Source organism: Kogia breviceps, chromosome 8, assembly GCF_026419965.1.
Source record: "Kogia breviceps isolate mKogBre1 chromosome 8, mKogBre1 haplotype 1, whole genome shotgun sequence".
Lineage (NCBI taxonomy): Eukaryota > Metazoa > Chordata > Mammalia > Artiodactyla > Physeteridae > Kogia > Kogia breviceps.
The window spans coordinates 91,127,179-91,142,611 of record NC_081317.1 but is presented as its reverse complement, the minus strand read 5'-3'; the positions used below and the strand labels follow the sequence as shown (position 1 = coordinate 91,142,611).

Below are 15,433 nucleotides of genomic sequence, written 5' to 3'. Positions count from 1 at the left end.
CATGACTTCCCCTAGGTCCCAGAGTGGGGACAGTGCACCTCATACATCCAGGATCTGGCCCCTGAGCCGTCCTCACAGGTGGTCCTTGGAGCCATCCCTCTGGCTCCATGCTGTGGTCAGGGGTCAGAGTGTGGGACCAGCTGGGCAGTGACTTGGGAGGCGGTGGGAGGAGGAGGGGCTCTGCCAGGCAAGGTCTAGGGGTCTGAGATAAACCCTCAGAGTTTACTCTTCTCTCCACACCCCAACCCTTCTTCCCCAAGAGGAACCTGCCACCTACTCCCAAGTTTATAACAGACTCTCACATAAATGACTGGCTGACAGACTGCAGCTGCTACAAAGCTACTACTGGAGCAGAGTTCTGGAGACACTCAAGTGGGATCCCACAAACCTCACTCACCGAGGTGCTTATTCAGCGATTTGAGGGTAGAATGCCATTCAGTCAGCTGAGCTTTGCTGTAATTGGGGGGCAGGAGGTCACTGGGGAAGGAAGATGTGACAAGTGAGCCATACTTGAATAAAACATTCACTTACCAAAATTGGTAGCATCTTCAAGGAACACGGGTCTAGGGAAGTATCTATGTAAATACCGATGAAATGAGTGACCTGTTGGAGATTTCCTGGTGCCAAAAGCATACCTCGTGAAAAGGTCTAATAACATTATTGAGCCTTTTACTTAGAAAATAAAACTGAATTTTTCTAATGGAAAAAAAACAAATGGTTATCACACGACCCAGGAAGCCACTTTGAGGAACCTAATGAGAGATAACAATATAAAATGCATACAAAGTTTATGCATTAAGACAGTTACTTAACAGTACTGTTTATAAACACTCAAAAAATCAAAAACAACCTTCATTCCAACAATAGGGAATTGTCTAAATAAAATACATGAATTCTCTTCTGTAGTCACTAAAAAGAGTATAGCAGATTGAAAAATGGTATCATTAGGTCCTCCCACCAGCAGGTGGAGTCTATTTTTCCACCCCTGGATCTGGACTTGGCCATGAGATGTGCTTTGGCCAATGGGACACTAGCAAACATGACACAGAAAAGGCTTGGGGACAGGGCTTATGCATTCCGTTTGCCCTCTCTTGCTGTAGGGAGCTCTTCTGCCAGCACCACCATCATGCCTACAAGCCTGGATTAGCCTCCTGGAGGCTGAGGGAGCAAGTGGAGAGAGGCCCCGGCTGCCCCAGCTGATGCTCTAGACATGGGAGTGAGGCCATCCAGCCCAGCCACAGGGAACTGCTTGGCCAGCTCCCAGAATCATGAGAAGCAAAAAAAGTGATTGTTGCTTTAAGCCACTAAGGAAGTTACAGGTGGCGTTAAGTGATGTGGAAAAATGCGTATGACATGCTATTTACTGTCCAAACCAGGACATTTTGCCAATGAAAGGGGGATGCACTTAACAATTATGTCAGGACGAGACGTGTAACCCAGGATGGTCTCGGGCAGCCCACTCACAGTGGGACAGTAAAGAGCAAAAGGTAGGTACAAGAGTGTGCAGGGCATAATCTCAAGTCTAAACATTGTACTAAATGCAATGTGGCATCCTAGATTGGGTACTGGAACAGAAAAAGGACATTAGTGGAAAAACTGGTGAAATCCGAAAAAGTCTGGTGTTTACTTAATGGGAATGCATCAAAGTTAATTTCTTAGTGTTGACAAGTGTCCACTGGCAGTCTAAGATGACAACATTAGGGAAGCTGGATTAGGAGTATACAGGAATTCTGTGTGTTATCTTTGAAACTTTTCTGTAAATCTAACATTACTCCAAAATGCAGGGCTTCCCTGGTGGCGCAGTGGTTGAGAGTCCGCCTGCCGATGCAGGGGACACGGGTTCGTGCCCCGGTCCGGGAAGATCCCACATGCCACGGAGCGGCTGGGCCCATGAGCCATGGCCGCTGAGCCTGCGCGTCCGGAGCCTGTGCTCCGCAACGGGAGAGGCCACAACAGTGAGAGGCCCGCGTACCACAAAAAAAAAAAAAAAAAGAGCAAAATGCAGATTTTATGTTTAAAAACTATTTTTAAATTATATGCACATATACTTACTGGGTCCAGGAAAATCCATGGGGATTCTCCTGGGACTTTGGATTACTCCCTCTTGGGGTCCTGGGAATCTTAATAAGACTCCCCACCCCTCTGCCATCACTGCCCACAAGCCTGCAGAGGGCCTGGCATGTGCCAAAACAAGGATCCTCGCCGGGCGCCTGGGGCTCTGGGCCAGGATGGGACGTGGGTGCTACGTGTGATCCCATATGAGGCAGTTCCATGGAACAGCTCCTCGGGCTTGATTAGAAGGCTCCCTAGCAGCCACTGACAGGTCAAGGAAACATAGGTGGTATCTACACAGTGTGCTTTGTGGGAGCTGTCCAGACCTCTTTGCACAAACGCCACAAACCCAAACCCTCGCTCGACACTCACTGGAATTCTGTGATCAAGGCTTTGCAACTTTACCTTAAATTTGTGTGTTTAAGCATTGTGTTTGCAATGCTACCAGACAGTGGGATTATGTCCTGACTTCACCTTCTTATATATTCCCACTGCTGGGTCCTATGTCCTATAAATGTGCTCTTGCCTCTGATTTCTTAGAACTGCCCCCACTTTCCTCCAGGCCAGGTCATATCACACACCCAGCTCCATGCTCTGCCTGCAGGCACTGCCATTATACAGCGTGTCCCAGCTTTGGCCAGAAGCATCAACGAATGCATTTTTCTCCAGGTCTTTGGCCCTGTCTCTCCCCACCACTCAGGCAGCAGTCAGCCCCACATTCACAGCCTGTATGAGGGATGTGGTGGGGCACAAAAGACATCAGCCTAAAAATCTTTCTGCATTTTGTTTGCAAAAGTCTGAGTTCTTAGGAGAGTCGAAAACACTGTTGAGGAGAAGGCATTTGTGGGAGTGGGCTGAGAGCCCTGGGGAGGAGGAAGACGCTGGGGACCAGGACTGTCTCCTCACCCAATAGAAAGGGGCTGGGGGAAGGTGCAGACACAGCAGGATGGCGGGTGCCTGGCAGTGCCAGCCTGGCAGTACCACCAGCCTACTTCCTGGTGGCACTGTGGGAGCAGCTGCAAGACCCTCATCTCTGGACAGCAATGGTTGCCTGGGTGTGAGGACTCAGGGGCTCAGGCAGCCTCCTCAAGATTCCTGCGTCTAACCATCTGGAAGCAGCAGCAGTTGCCCAGCTGCATGTGTGTGGACCAAAGTCTGATGGCCAGACTCCCACCACCAGGCCTGGCTTTGGGTGGGATTCCGTAACTTTCCCTCAGTGGACAGGATCCCCAAGAAAGGCTAAGTTTTGCCCAGATTTATGAACAGGGACTCAGAGTCAGAAGTAAGTGGAGTCAGAGAAAACAACAAAAGCACTTTTCCTTGCGTTGAGATTTTTACCCATGTTGTTAATTTCACACTGCATGAAAATGTGGCTGCACATGGGGCAGGAGATGCCAATCCTGAGGGAGTCCTTCTGGCTCACGTTGTGGGGGTCCTAATAGTCATTTACAACCCAGGAGAATTTGAGCTCTGTGGTGGGGAGACGGGAAGAACCTGCATCCCAGCGTCCAACGAGGGACCATCCCAGCGTCCAAGGGACCAACGAGGTGCACGGGTCCCAACACATGAAATGTCTTTGCCTTGCAGGACCACACAGGCTCCATCCTGCTGCTAAGGGTGGATGCTACAGGCTCCCCAGACGGTGGGCTTCCAGGGTCTAGAACATTCAGTACGCCCCCGCCAAAGAGCTTATCATGGGATCAGAGCTGGACCCAGGTCTGAGGGAAGCATCCACAGCCTCTGACAGGTCCCTGTCTGACGGCAGCAGCCTCCTCACCAACCTCCGAGCCTTGAGCTTCATTCATACCCCTCTACCCACCCTCCAAACTGCAGAGCTGATGGAGTCACTCTGCTCCCCACTGCCCTCAGGAACAGTCTAGCCCCTGGCCCAGCCCCTCCTCCCCCGCTCCCCTCTGACCTCACCCCTGCCATGACCCCCTTCCAAGCTCCTTGGCAGAGCCACACTAAACTTCTTTCTGCAGCAAATGTGTCATGTGCCCTGTTGCCACTGGGGCTGGGGCACCCCAGAACATGGACCCAGGCAACCAGCCCAGGACCAGAGAACTGGGAGATGGCCGGATCTGGAGGACACCTCAGAAGAAAGGTCAACGCTGAGGACTGTGCCTGCCTCCCCCAGGGACCCCCGAAAGGTGCCCCTCCCCAGCGGCCCCTCCTTCTGTACCAGATGGTGCAGAGATGGTCCAGCCGCTTTTGCTGCAGGGCGCTCTGGTTCTTAAACATGGTCTCCAGCTCCATCTGCACAGCTGGAGGAGTCTGGATCCTTTCACTGGCCATGAACTCACTGGGCGTCCAGACACGTCGGCACAATCAGAGGAGAGGAGGGGCAAGGTGGATGGATGGGAGAGAAGGGATGAGACCCATGGTAAGAACGCTCAGAACCCTAGCACGCGGACACCACTCCCAGCCCCTTCCCCTCCATCCAGGCCCCTGAGGAAAGGAGGCAAGAAAGAGAGGGAAGGAGAGGGGGGGAGAGAAGAATGGAGGGACCAGCAGGCACGGATCGGGTGTGGGTCCTGACTGCCGCCTCCAGCTCTGTGACCTTGGGCAAGTTGCCCCCACTGAATCTCAGTTTCCTCTTCTGGAATGGAGCTAATGACAGTACCTTCCTCAAGGACTACTTGTGAGGACCCAGCAAGATAATGTGAGCAAAGCCCTTAGCACTGTGCCTGGCTCCTGGGAAATGCCAGGAAATGTCAGCTCCTGCCATCACCGCCGATGATGATTACTGACATCTTAACAACCTCCCAAGTCCAAGCCCAGGCCAAGCCCAGGCACTTTCCATACAGCATCTTGTTGACCATCACTGAAACCCTATCACCAGTGCATCACGGCACCTGCAGAAAAAGGCTCTGTATGTTCAAGCCCTTGACCAAGGTCACAGGGAAAGTACAGGTGCAGCCAGACCTCAATACACTTTTCCGTCCTCCCCAGCGTCAGACTCTGGTGCTCTCCATCTAGAAATGTGGGTGTACAGATGGGCCTCCCACCCCCACGGCTACAGCACAGACAGACACTCTTTGGTGTCCTCAGACATCCTGGCCCCAAGAGTCCCTTTCTTAGCAAAAGAAAGCCTTCCTTATTGGCCAAAAGCTCCAGGACCCTTGTGTCAGTATTAACAAAAGTGCCATCTGGTGGAAGAAGCTTGGAGATGGGCCCTCTCTTCACCCTGCCTCCCCCATGGGTAAAACCTGCTACCACAGGGTGGGAAGTGTCCCAAGCCTGAGGGATGGCCACTCTCCCTGGCCCAGTTAAGAGTAAAGAGTGGACAGTGGGCAGATAATCAGACTAACATTTTCAAACAATTTGTACAGTGCTCAGAAAATGCTTATGAGAAAATGTGTATGAAGAAAATAAGATACAAATCTACCTACGCAGTATGGGTCTAAAAAAGCCTGGGAGAAAATATACCAAAATATCAGCTGTGCTTCTCACTGTGGTGAGGAATTAATGGTGGTTTTTAATTTCTTCCTTATACTTTTATCTATTTTGACTTTTAAAAAAGAGCACCTATTACTTTTACCACCAGAAAAAGCAAGAGCATTTTAAAGTAACGACAAAGGGAGGGAGAATGTGCCCCCCCTCGCCCGCCTATGCTGCCGCCCAGGGGAGCAGGGGGAGAGCCTCGGGTGATGTGGGCAGCCACCGACCTGAAACCCTGCACCAGGTCCTCCTTCTTGAGAGCCTTCCAGACATCCACCAGGCCCTGCCAGCGGCGGTGGCCATCGAGCTCCCGCTGCAGCGTGGCCTCCATCAGGTTGACAAACAGCTGGGCGAGGGCCCTCCGGTTGCCCAGCAGGGTTTGGTTTATGATCTGCAGTCACAGGTGGGCAGGCTTTAGACAGAGCGGGGGCTCTCCAAGGTCAGAACAAGGCTCAGTTGGAGAGGGGGCTGGTGAGATGCGGGCTGAGGGCCGAGCAGGGCCATGGCAGCGTCTGAAGAGTACTGTGGGGTCGCTGGGCACTCGAGGAAACTGCCTGGGGCTCAGCAGCTACGGACATGACAAGGGTCTTTCCTGAAGGCTTAACCATGAACCCTGACCACGTGAGTTTCAACCCAGCTCCAAGGCCCCCTCAGATTGTTTGTTTAAAAAGGTGATTCTAAGTTCACTGGAGTTAAGCACTTCAGCAGGCTTTCAGTGTTTAACTGTTTTTTTTTTATAAATTTGTTCCAAAAGCAGAGTGCTCATGCTACCAGGGACCAGCCACATATGGTTGTGATGAGAACCAGTACCCAATTACCAGATGAGATCAGAGCTAGGACATCCTTTGGCAGTCCTCCCAGTGGACCTCGCCAGGGCACCTTTGGCCTGGTGGTCAGGAGGATTCTTCACTGTGTGACACTGCTCTGCCATTCAGCCTCTTCACCCCCTTAAATGAGAGCAGCCTCTCCCAAGTCCCCCAAGGACTGGGACAGCCAAAAATGCCCCACACATGTCCCAAAGCCCTCTATGCACTGCCCTGGGGCAAGGGTGAGAACCACCAAGCTCAGCAGGCAGAGATTTCAGTAACAATTTTTACTGAAAGCTGAGGTTTGATGCCGGCTGTTCCCAGCTGGGGGGGCATTGGCAAGTATCTCCTGAACCTCCGGTTCCGTAGCCATAATGTAAAGATAATGCCATTTACAGCACGAGGAATTGGTGAAGTTAAATGAGATAGACAGATGCACACAGAGCAAGTAGAAAGTGCCAGCTGTGATACATACAATAAACACAGGAAAGTCAATCGCCGAAACGTAAGTGGGACACTGTTAACTCTGACTCCCCTAATCGATCAAATGGTTCAAAGTTAGGAACTCCTGCTTGTCTCAAAATGAGAGTGGCCACTGCTGCGTCCTCTTATGTCATCCTCCCACCAAGTACTGCTGTTTAAGTATCACTATCCTCATTTTATGGACACGGAGTTCCAGGTGCTGGGGCTGAGTAATTTCAGGAACTTTCATGCCTGGGCAGTGGAGCGGGGGGGGGGTCTGTGCTCACTCTCTGTCTGTCCAGGACCCCAAGGCACAGACCTGGGCTGGAGCCCATCTGTGATTCTGAACACTGTACTCCTTCCACCCTGCGTGCTGCCAGGAGGCCCATTAACCAGCAAGCCCAGCTTCCTGTGCAGGACCTAGAAAACTATGCAAGAGAATGTACCTCTGATTAGCCAAAAGAAGTGTCCTTTCATGAACAACCTTGATTTTCTTGTATTTTTTTTATCCCAAAGGAAGCATTTGGAGGAGGCTGAGGGTGTGGACAGAGAAGCAGTGGGGACAGAGCCAGAGGAGCAGGCATGGTTCAGCAATAGACAGAAAGCAGGAGGCAAGACAAGAACCACTAGAAAAACCAGGCATACGGAGCATGCTGAGGTCACATGAGTGCACACACCACCCTGAGACCACAACAGCTGTGAGATCATGCCTCTGTCTCGTAGCGCACATAGCATTGCACATGGTAGCTGAGACACGGCCCCGTAGGTGCTCATAAAATTAGCATTGGTCACATTGACGACACAGTATTAGGTTAATTGGGATGAACATGGCAGAGAAATATAAAATGTACTAGAGAGATTTCTATTGAATATACTTAACAAAGACTCTAGTTCTGAACTCAAGTAGCCAACCTGAGTTACTTGGAAATGTTATCTATGAGAAGCCCACCATTCCTGAGACCAAGGCTCTAGGGCATCCTGGGGTCCTGATCCCACGGGCTCATCCCCTGCACATGAAAACCACTCACCATGGCTTCGTTATTGATCAGCCTGTACACGTCGGGCTGCATGAGGTAGGAAGTTTTCTCTATGATTTCCACATATTTCTTCAACACACTTTTTAGCTAGAAATGACAGGGCACCACAGTGAGGGACTCCCTTCTCCTGGAGAACTAAAAACAGGTGATGACTCACAAATCCCACAAGTGAAAATCACCAAGAGCTCATCTGGAGGCCAACTCACTTTATCTGCCCGGGAGAACTCAAGCGAGTGCAGCGTCTTGTCCAGCTCCTTGATCTCCTGCTTCTGGAGCAGGAACTTCTCGGCCACCTGATCCCGCAGCTCCAACAGGGTCTGTGCCGAGAAGTTTGGGTCAGGCTGGGAGAACATGTGGCAGGGAAGAGAGGAGCAGGACGCAGGTGGGGCGGGTCCCGCCACGAGGGGACCCCTACTTGGATGGTGTAGCCTTCAAGGTGGCTGTCGTTTTCCACCTTTTCAAAGAGATTGTTGATGTCTTCGTCAGACTCGGCCAGCTTTTTTAAAAGAAGGGCTCCTGGCTCCAAGATGAGAGGTTCCATTTCCTAAAACAGGCCAGGAGGGCGAGGGCTATGGTATCAACACCCCTGGGACAGGAAGGACCCCCCCACCCCCCGCAACCCTTTAGTAGGGAAGTGCCAGCTGTGGTACTCTCTCAAAAATAGTAACTCTTACTTAGACCTAAAGAGTTCAGATTTACTAATTGTTCACAGCCAGAGCACTAGGGCAGCACTATTCGGGACACACGTCACGCGTGAGCCCTTGTCCTCAGACTCACTTGGTCCTCATCATAGCCTGCAAAGTACGCGCTGACCTTATGCCTGGCCCACGGTTGGAGCTCAACAAATATTCATTAAAGAAGTGGCCAGTGAAATAATTCCAAGAGTACTTCAGATGAGGAAACCGAGGCTCAGTTCGGTTGTGTGACCAAAGCCACTGAGCTCATGGTGACAGCAGAGCTCAAGTCCAGTTGGGATATATTAGGAAAGTGATAAGCTGGCAGGGAGAGCACCTTCTTGGTGCTTTGGGTCTACGGCCAGCTCCCAGAATCCAGGGAACTCAGGGAGAAAGTGGTGAGTGTGATCCGGGGCCCAGAGAGGACCCAAAAAGGAAGGGTCTCATTTAGGCAATATTCCAGGGATTAGTCTGGTTAGAGGTCCCTGAAGAGGAACAGTGAGCCAATTGAGGGTAGTGCCTAAGGGTCAGGCTGTTTGGCCCCTTTTTTGTAGGACTGAGCAGGGAGCTCAAAGACTGGGCTTTAGCATCAGATCCAGAGTCCAGTTCCCACTTGGCCCTTATGTGCCAAATCAGACAGGACGTTCTGGGTCTCACCTGTAAATTGGAGGTTATAACAGTACCTGACATATAGAGTTCTGCTCACAATCAGAACTTGTAGCAAGCCATCCAAACATGGCTACTACGATTCTGTCTACACCTGGTGAGCCACTGAGGACCTGGGAGGAGGGGCGGTGGGCGCTGTGCGGAGTCCACCCTCCCCTTGGAATGGCCCAGGAACAGAAGGCAAGCGAGAGGGAGAGTTCTCACCATCCCAATCTGATCGATCTCCTCCTTAAAGCTCGCCAGAGCACGCTCACAGCCCCTCTTCTTGTAATCCCCTCGCCTTTGAAGGGTAATGGTGCTGATCCTCTCAGGAACTGGGGGAGAACAACGGAGGTGATGAGGTTGCCCTCAGAGCTCCAAGGTGAGGTCAGAGTACCCAGGAAAAGACAGCAAGGCAGCAAGTGCCTGGGTTCAGGAGATGGCCCCCCAAAGCAGGCCAGCAGTGTCAGAGACTTAAGGAAAAAGAAGGTGATCCCTAAGTGCTGTAGGGAATTAAGTCTTGCATATACAGTTAAATGCTCAAAGAAAGTTCCAAGTGGTATGTATAGGATAGGAACATTTAGGGTTTTTTAAAAAAAGTTTTATAGAAGAAAATACATACACAGATAAGAATTACCAACACTTATCAGCACTTACCATTCACCAGGTATTGTCCTAAATCAGTTACTCCTCAGGATGAAGCCAAGAGGCAGGTTCTATACCGGCCCCATCCTACAAGTGAGGACACTCAGGCGTGGGGGTCCAAGACCAAAGGCAGTCAGAGGCTCAGCAGGGGTTGGCATGTGGGCCCTCTGCTCTAGGGTCTGTGAGCTCACCCCACGCTCTGCCGTCCTCTGAATACAGGTGGGACCTGGGGCACTATGTGGTTTCATGGGCGGTGGGCACTCTTGGGCTGAGAAAGCGTGCTATTGTGGAGGCGGAGTTTTCACCTTCTGCTTTATCTCCTTCCTTTTTCTGTAGTGAGCACGTATTACTTTTTTAATTACAAAGAAAAAGAGCCTCCATATCTGGATAAAGTCAAACCAGGGTAATGTGATACGAAGGAAGACAATGTAGATTGAAAAACCCTCCTGTGAAATCACAGAAGAGCAAGCTACATCCTTTACCAAATGGTTTCATCAGGAAATGCTGACTGTGCAGGCAGCCCCTCCTCCCCCGCCTGCTCCCTGCGCTGGGAGAAGGTTCAGGGGAAGTTCAGGGGAAGTTCAGGGGAAACGCTTCAGAGGCAAAGGCCCAGGGGAGAGGGGCGGGGCGGAGAGGTGGGCTCCGGGGAAGGCCCTCTAAGATGCTGAGCAGAGGAAGAGCGGGACCTTCAGGTGCTTCTACTTTAGCGCTTCCAGGAGCTGCCAACAGAGTGCTCTCTGGCCCAGGCCATGCCTGTCCTCACGCCTGAACAGAGGCTCACCGACGGTGTCTGTAAGGCCCCGCACTTCTCTGGCAGCAATGCTGTTCTCACTCTCTTGAGCTTTTTCCTTCTTGGCTATTTTCTTTTCCCTGAGGCACAAGCAGAGGAAAACAATAACCAACACTCCCCACCCCCACCCCGCCCCGCCCTGCTCCCCTCCACCGTAGCTCTGGGTCTCCGGAGAGACCCTGGCAATTGCTAATAGTCTGGGCCCACTGATTCCAAAATGCCCTGAGGATGTGCCCCCAACAAACACTGCCTGGGCATCTGCTGCCAGCAGACACCACAGTCTTCAGATGAGAAGCTGGGGCCTGCCCTTGGGGGTCTTGCTCCATTCTGGCTGCACAACAAGTGTGAGTGGTGGACAGGAGCCGTTTTCCACATGTGGAAACTGAGGGCCACAAGGGGCCTGGCCAACCTGGGAAAGCCAGACTGGGGCTAAGCATTCAGCACGCTCCTCATTTGCTTCTTCACCAACCCATCCTATGAGGCAGCCAGGGTGACCCTGTTGTCCAGGATGGGGGATAAGGGAGGGAAGTCACTGGACAAAGTGGCACTGGGATTCCCAGATCCCTGCATGTGACGCCAAGGTCCGTGGCTCATGGGGTCTGGGTGTGAGAGGAGAGCGCTGGGATCCCAGGACAAACTATCTCAGCAGGGAGGACCGGGTGGGTGAGCATGACCTCAGCTTTGGAATAAAAATCCCTTAATGTGCTGTCCACGGGGCAAGCGTCAGGGAAACGCAGCAGTTCTCAGTGACGCCTGCCATTCCTCAGGGCCCTGACACGTGTAGCACTTTCCGGACTTTTTCTTATGTAGTCCTCATGGCACACCTACCACCGAGGAAGACTGCAGGGCCTGGGTGGCAGCTGATGGGGCCCAGGCTGGCCCTCCAGAGGTGGGTCTCTCAGCCTTGTCAACCAAGTGTCCCTGGACTAAGGCGGCCCCACTGGAGCCCAGGTGCCCCGACTATGGGAGCTGCTACGGCTCTGCCTTCTTGGCCACTTGTCCCAGGAACTTAGGACCTTGGTTTACACTAGTGGTGATCTACCCGTACCCCGAGTTTCTCTTCCATCCACCAGAGGTCCTGTCCTGTGTGAATGAATGCACAAGTTGACCGGTTTGGCTGGTCAAATTTTCAAGAAGGGGACAAGGCACCCCAGAGAGGTGCCAATGCTGAGTCAGTGATCCCAGTCGCTTTGAGGGTGGCAGGGCCTGGTAGGTTATAAGCACATCTCTCTTCTTGTGTCCAGAGCAGAGCTGGCCTTGTCTGTCTGGGTCAGGAAGCCAGCACAACGCCAGCACCCTCCATGAGAAGTGCCTTTCCCCAAACAGTGTCCTGTGGGCTCCAAGAGCGCCTGACTGATGTTATGTCCAGTTACGGGGAGGATAGGTGGTTCTAGGCTAAACTCTAGGGAGGAGGGGACCCTCGGGAAGCACAGGGAGATGTCAGGAGACCCTGAGTCTGATAGAAAACAGATCAGCTGAGAGGGGCCTGGGACTCTTGTAGGAGCCAGAGTCACAGCCAGGCTGCACAAGACTATCCTCCCAGGAGGTGGGAGGGAGTATGGTCAGGTTCCAGCTGTGTGTGCCTCTGGATCCCTGCATGGGGCATCAGGGACAGGGCTGGAGAATGCTGACCTCCAGTCTGTGCCTGGGTGGCCAGTGGGTTTTCCCAGGGTGCTGAGTGTCAGAGGACTCAGGGGACCTTTTCCTGGGAAAACTCAAAGGGCAGGGCAGAGACTTTTACCCAGTCCATCCCTGCTCCAGTGGGGGTTAAAAGGAACACAAAGGCAGATACAGCAGGACTGACTTCCTGTCCCAGAGTCCCAGACTCGAGAAGGTTTATGGCTGGTGCAGAGCTTGACGAGCCTAAGGGAAGCCCAGCTACAGCTACATTCTCCAAAGTGCCCCATGAGGAAGCACTTTTCCTTTTCCTTTCCGTTCCTTTCTCCCTGCTTGAGGAGTCTAAGCTCAGGGAGCTGAAATGGCATGCTCAGGAATCTCAAGTTCAACTTCTGAACTCGGAAGTTCAGAAGGAACTCCTGATCTCCCTGTCCCAACCCCACTTGCTCCCACCTCAGGGAATGGCGCCTCTGCTGTCCACCCAAGCGCTCAGGCCAGAGACCTAGCACTCTCAGGAGCCCTCTCCTCCCGCCCAACCTGTCACCTAGTCCCGTGGGTTCTGCCTTCAAAATAAACCTGAAGTACCTTGTGTCCCCACAGAGTTTGCATGGACTGTGATGTCCTGCTCCCTGGCCTCCCTGCCTTTCCTTGCAGCCCCCCACATTCTACACACCGCACAACCTGAAGGCCCTAAAAATGCAAATCAGCTGTTCACTTCAGTACAGTCCAAAATACGGACTGTGGCCTGCAAATCTCTCCTGGCCTCATCTCCCACCCCTCTCCGCAGGCCCGCTGACTTCTTCAGCCTTCTGGAACAGATAGCCGGTACTGTCTCAGAGCCCTGCTCCATGTTTCCTTTCCTCATCCTCTCATCTCAGCTGAGGCCCCTCCTCAGACAGCTTTCTGACTCCTGTCCCACCGCCCCGTCCTTGGTGTCAGAGCCTCCCCCCCTTTGGGGAGACCTGCTTATTTATGTACTGTTGAAGCCTCAAGTTCCAGGAGGTTGGGATCCGCATACCCAGTGCCCAGCGAGGGAGAGGGCCGAAGAGAGGGAGAAGCAAACAATCCTGCAAAGTAGGTGTTATTACCTCTCTCTCTCAGGGGAGGTACCTGGGACTTCATTCCTATCTGGTACTCATCTTATGTGAGCTCTTTTTGAGTTTTTGAAAATTCTGACCACCCCTAGTGTGTGGGATGTGGCCTGGACAGCAGGACCTACCTGTAGAGAACAGGATTTTCTGTGACCCAGTCATTGGGTAGGCTGTGCACCCACTTCTGCTGCCGAGGAGACAACATCTCCCTTCCACGAATATCCATCTTCTTCATCAAGAGCTTCCTGCCATCCTTTGGGGCCATGGAACGCTCCATAGCTCGCTTCCTGGTGGATGCCAGGGAGTGGACCAGCTGTACCGAAATCCAGGAAGATCCAGGTTAGGGAGATCAGAACTGCAGACTTCCCAGCACCCAGGCTGACTGTGCTGTCTTAGAAGGTCAAGTGGGAGCCGGCCAGCAGAAAGGCACTTTGAGGGAGGTCTGCAACCCCAGGGCACATCCCATGCAGGTGGGCTCTCCCCTCCCCATATCAGTCATTCAGCCATTTCTAGGAGGGCAGCTTTTAAGAAATTTTAATGAGGACCAAGATGCTCATCCCCGCATTTTTATAATCACAAGAATTGGAAAAATGGAACTGTCCAACAATAGGAGACTGGTTGAGTAAACCCAGTATGTCCCTTCAGTTGTATGTTAGGAATTTATTAAAAATGAGACTTACAAAGGATTTTTTATGACATGAAGAAATGCTCAGGATATACCATAAAATATATCAATTAAGAGCATAAATTAAGGGAGTTCTCTGGTGGCCCAGTGGTTAGGATTCCAGGCTTTCACTGCTGTGGCCCAGGTTCAATCCCTGGTCAGGGAACTGAGATCCCACGAGGAGCGTGGAGGGGCAAAAAAAAAAAAAGTATAATTAAAATTATAATCAAAATTATACATTATACTCTCAAAACTTTAAATGCATGGAGAAATGACAAGGAGAAAATAACCCAAACATTAAGAATGGTTGCTTCTAGGGTGCAGGATCATGTGAGTAATTTGTTTCTTTATGCTATTATAATTTCCAAGCCTTCCACAGAGAGCATTATTTAGGGCTCAAGGTAGGAATAAAAATCCCTTTGAAATAAGCAGTACAGAACTTCAAAGGAAGGGTTTGAGTCTGTGTGTTTCTTTTAAGATATTGTTTCATCTGTTCAGTTTTTTATAGATGACAAGGCAATGCCAACAACCTATATGGCTGTGAAGAGGGCATTATCACCTTAACAAATTAGGGAAAGTCCTAGGTCAAAAACTAGGCAGCCGCTAAACATCGTGATGTTCGTGAATGTGCAGTGACACGGAAAGGTCTCTGGGATACTTTAACCAGGGAAAAAGTAGGTTTTAAGACACTGCTATAGAATCAAACCCAGTTTTTTGTTTGTTTGGTTGGTTTTTGCGATACACGGGCCTCTCACTGCTGTGGCCTCTCCCATTGCGGAGCACAGGCTCCGGACGCGCAGGCTCAGCGGCCATGGCTCACGGGCCCAGCCGCTCCCCGGCATGTGGGATCTTCCCGGACCGGGGCACGAACCCGTGTCCCCTGCATCGGCAGGCGGACTCTCAACCACTGCACCACCAGGGGAAGCCCTCAACCTAGTTTTTAAACAGAAAAATTAGAAATGCTTTCATGCTAGGTAAAAGCTCCAGGACACCCAATGACTAATTCTGGCTATTTCTGAGTAATTTAAATGAAATTTAATTTAATTTAATTTTAATTTTCCAATTTTCAGAAACAGACATTCTAATTTTGTATCCTTACATTTCAGGAGCCAGTAAGAATTATTTTTAATCTAAGCAATTTCAAAGCCCTTATTTCATTGGATTCCAGACAAGGAAGTCTTCAGAGGGAGGGAAGTTTCCAGGGGCCGGAGGGAAGCGGGGAGCAGGAAACGGGGGAACAGGACAGGCTTACCTCAGCCTCAAAGATCTGCTGGTAGACTTTCCCCGCTGGGAATTTGTGTCACCTTCCCCACTGAGGATATCTTGGCCTCTGGTTGGATACCCCTGCAGGGAAACTGTTGTCTGGGGTTTGGTCTCTATTAGACCCGAACGGATACTGACAAACCTCCCCCTACCCCTCCGAGGACAAGTGATCCCCCGAGGACAAGGCTCCCCAGGCAGACAGGCTGGCCGGGGGGGCTGAGACTCCTCTACCCTGGGAGAAAGCAT

The 15,433-nt window shown here is 51.6% G+C and overlaps 1 protein-coding gene across 1 annotated transcript in view; it reads right to left on the bottom strand.

Annotated features, from left to right (window-relative positions):
* CCDC180 (coiled-coil domain containing 180) overlaps positions 1-15,433 on the bottom strand; it is a 55,350-nt gene extending 39,917 nt beyond the window's left edge. Inside the window, 12 exon segments of the mRNA XM_059073224.2 lie at positions 398-477; positions 4,235-4,354; positions 5,721-5,884; positions 7,790-7,885; positions 8,005-8,115; positions 8,214-8,342; positions 9,343-9,452; positions 10,544-10,632; positions 13,389-13,580; positions 15,178-15,209; positions 15,211-15,259; positions 15,261-15,433. Coding sequence (XP_058929207.1) covers positions 398-477; positions 4,235-4,354; positions 5,721-5,884; positions 7,790-7,885; positions 8,005-8,115; positions 8,214-8,342; positions 9,343-9,452; positions 10,544-10,632; positions 13,389-13,580; positions 15,178-15,209; positions 15,211-15,259; positions 15,261-15,433 — 1,345 coding nt within the window.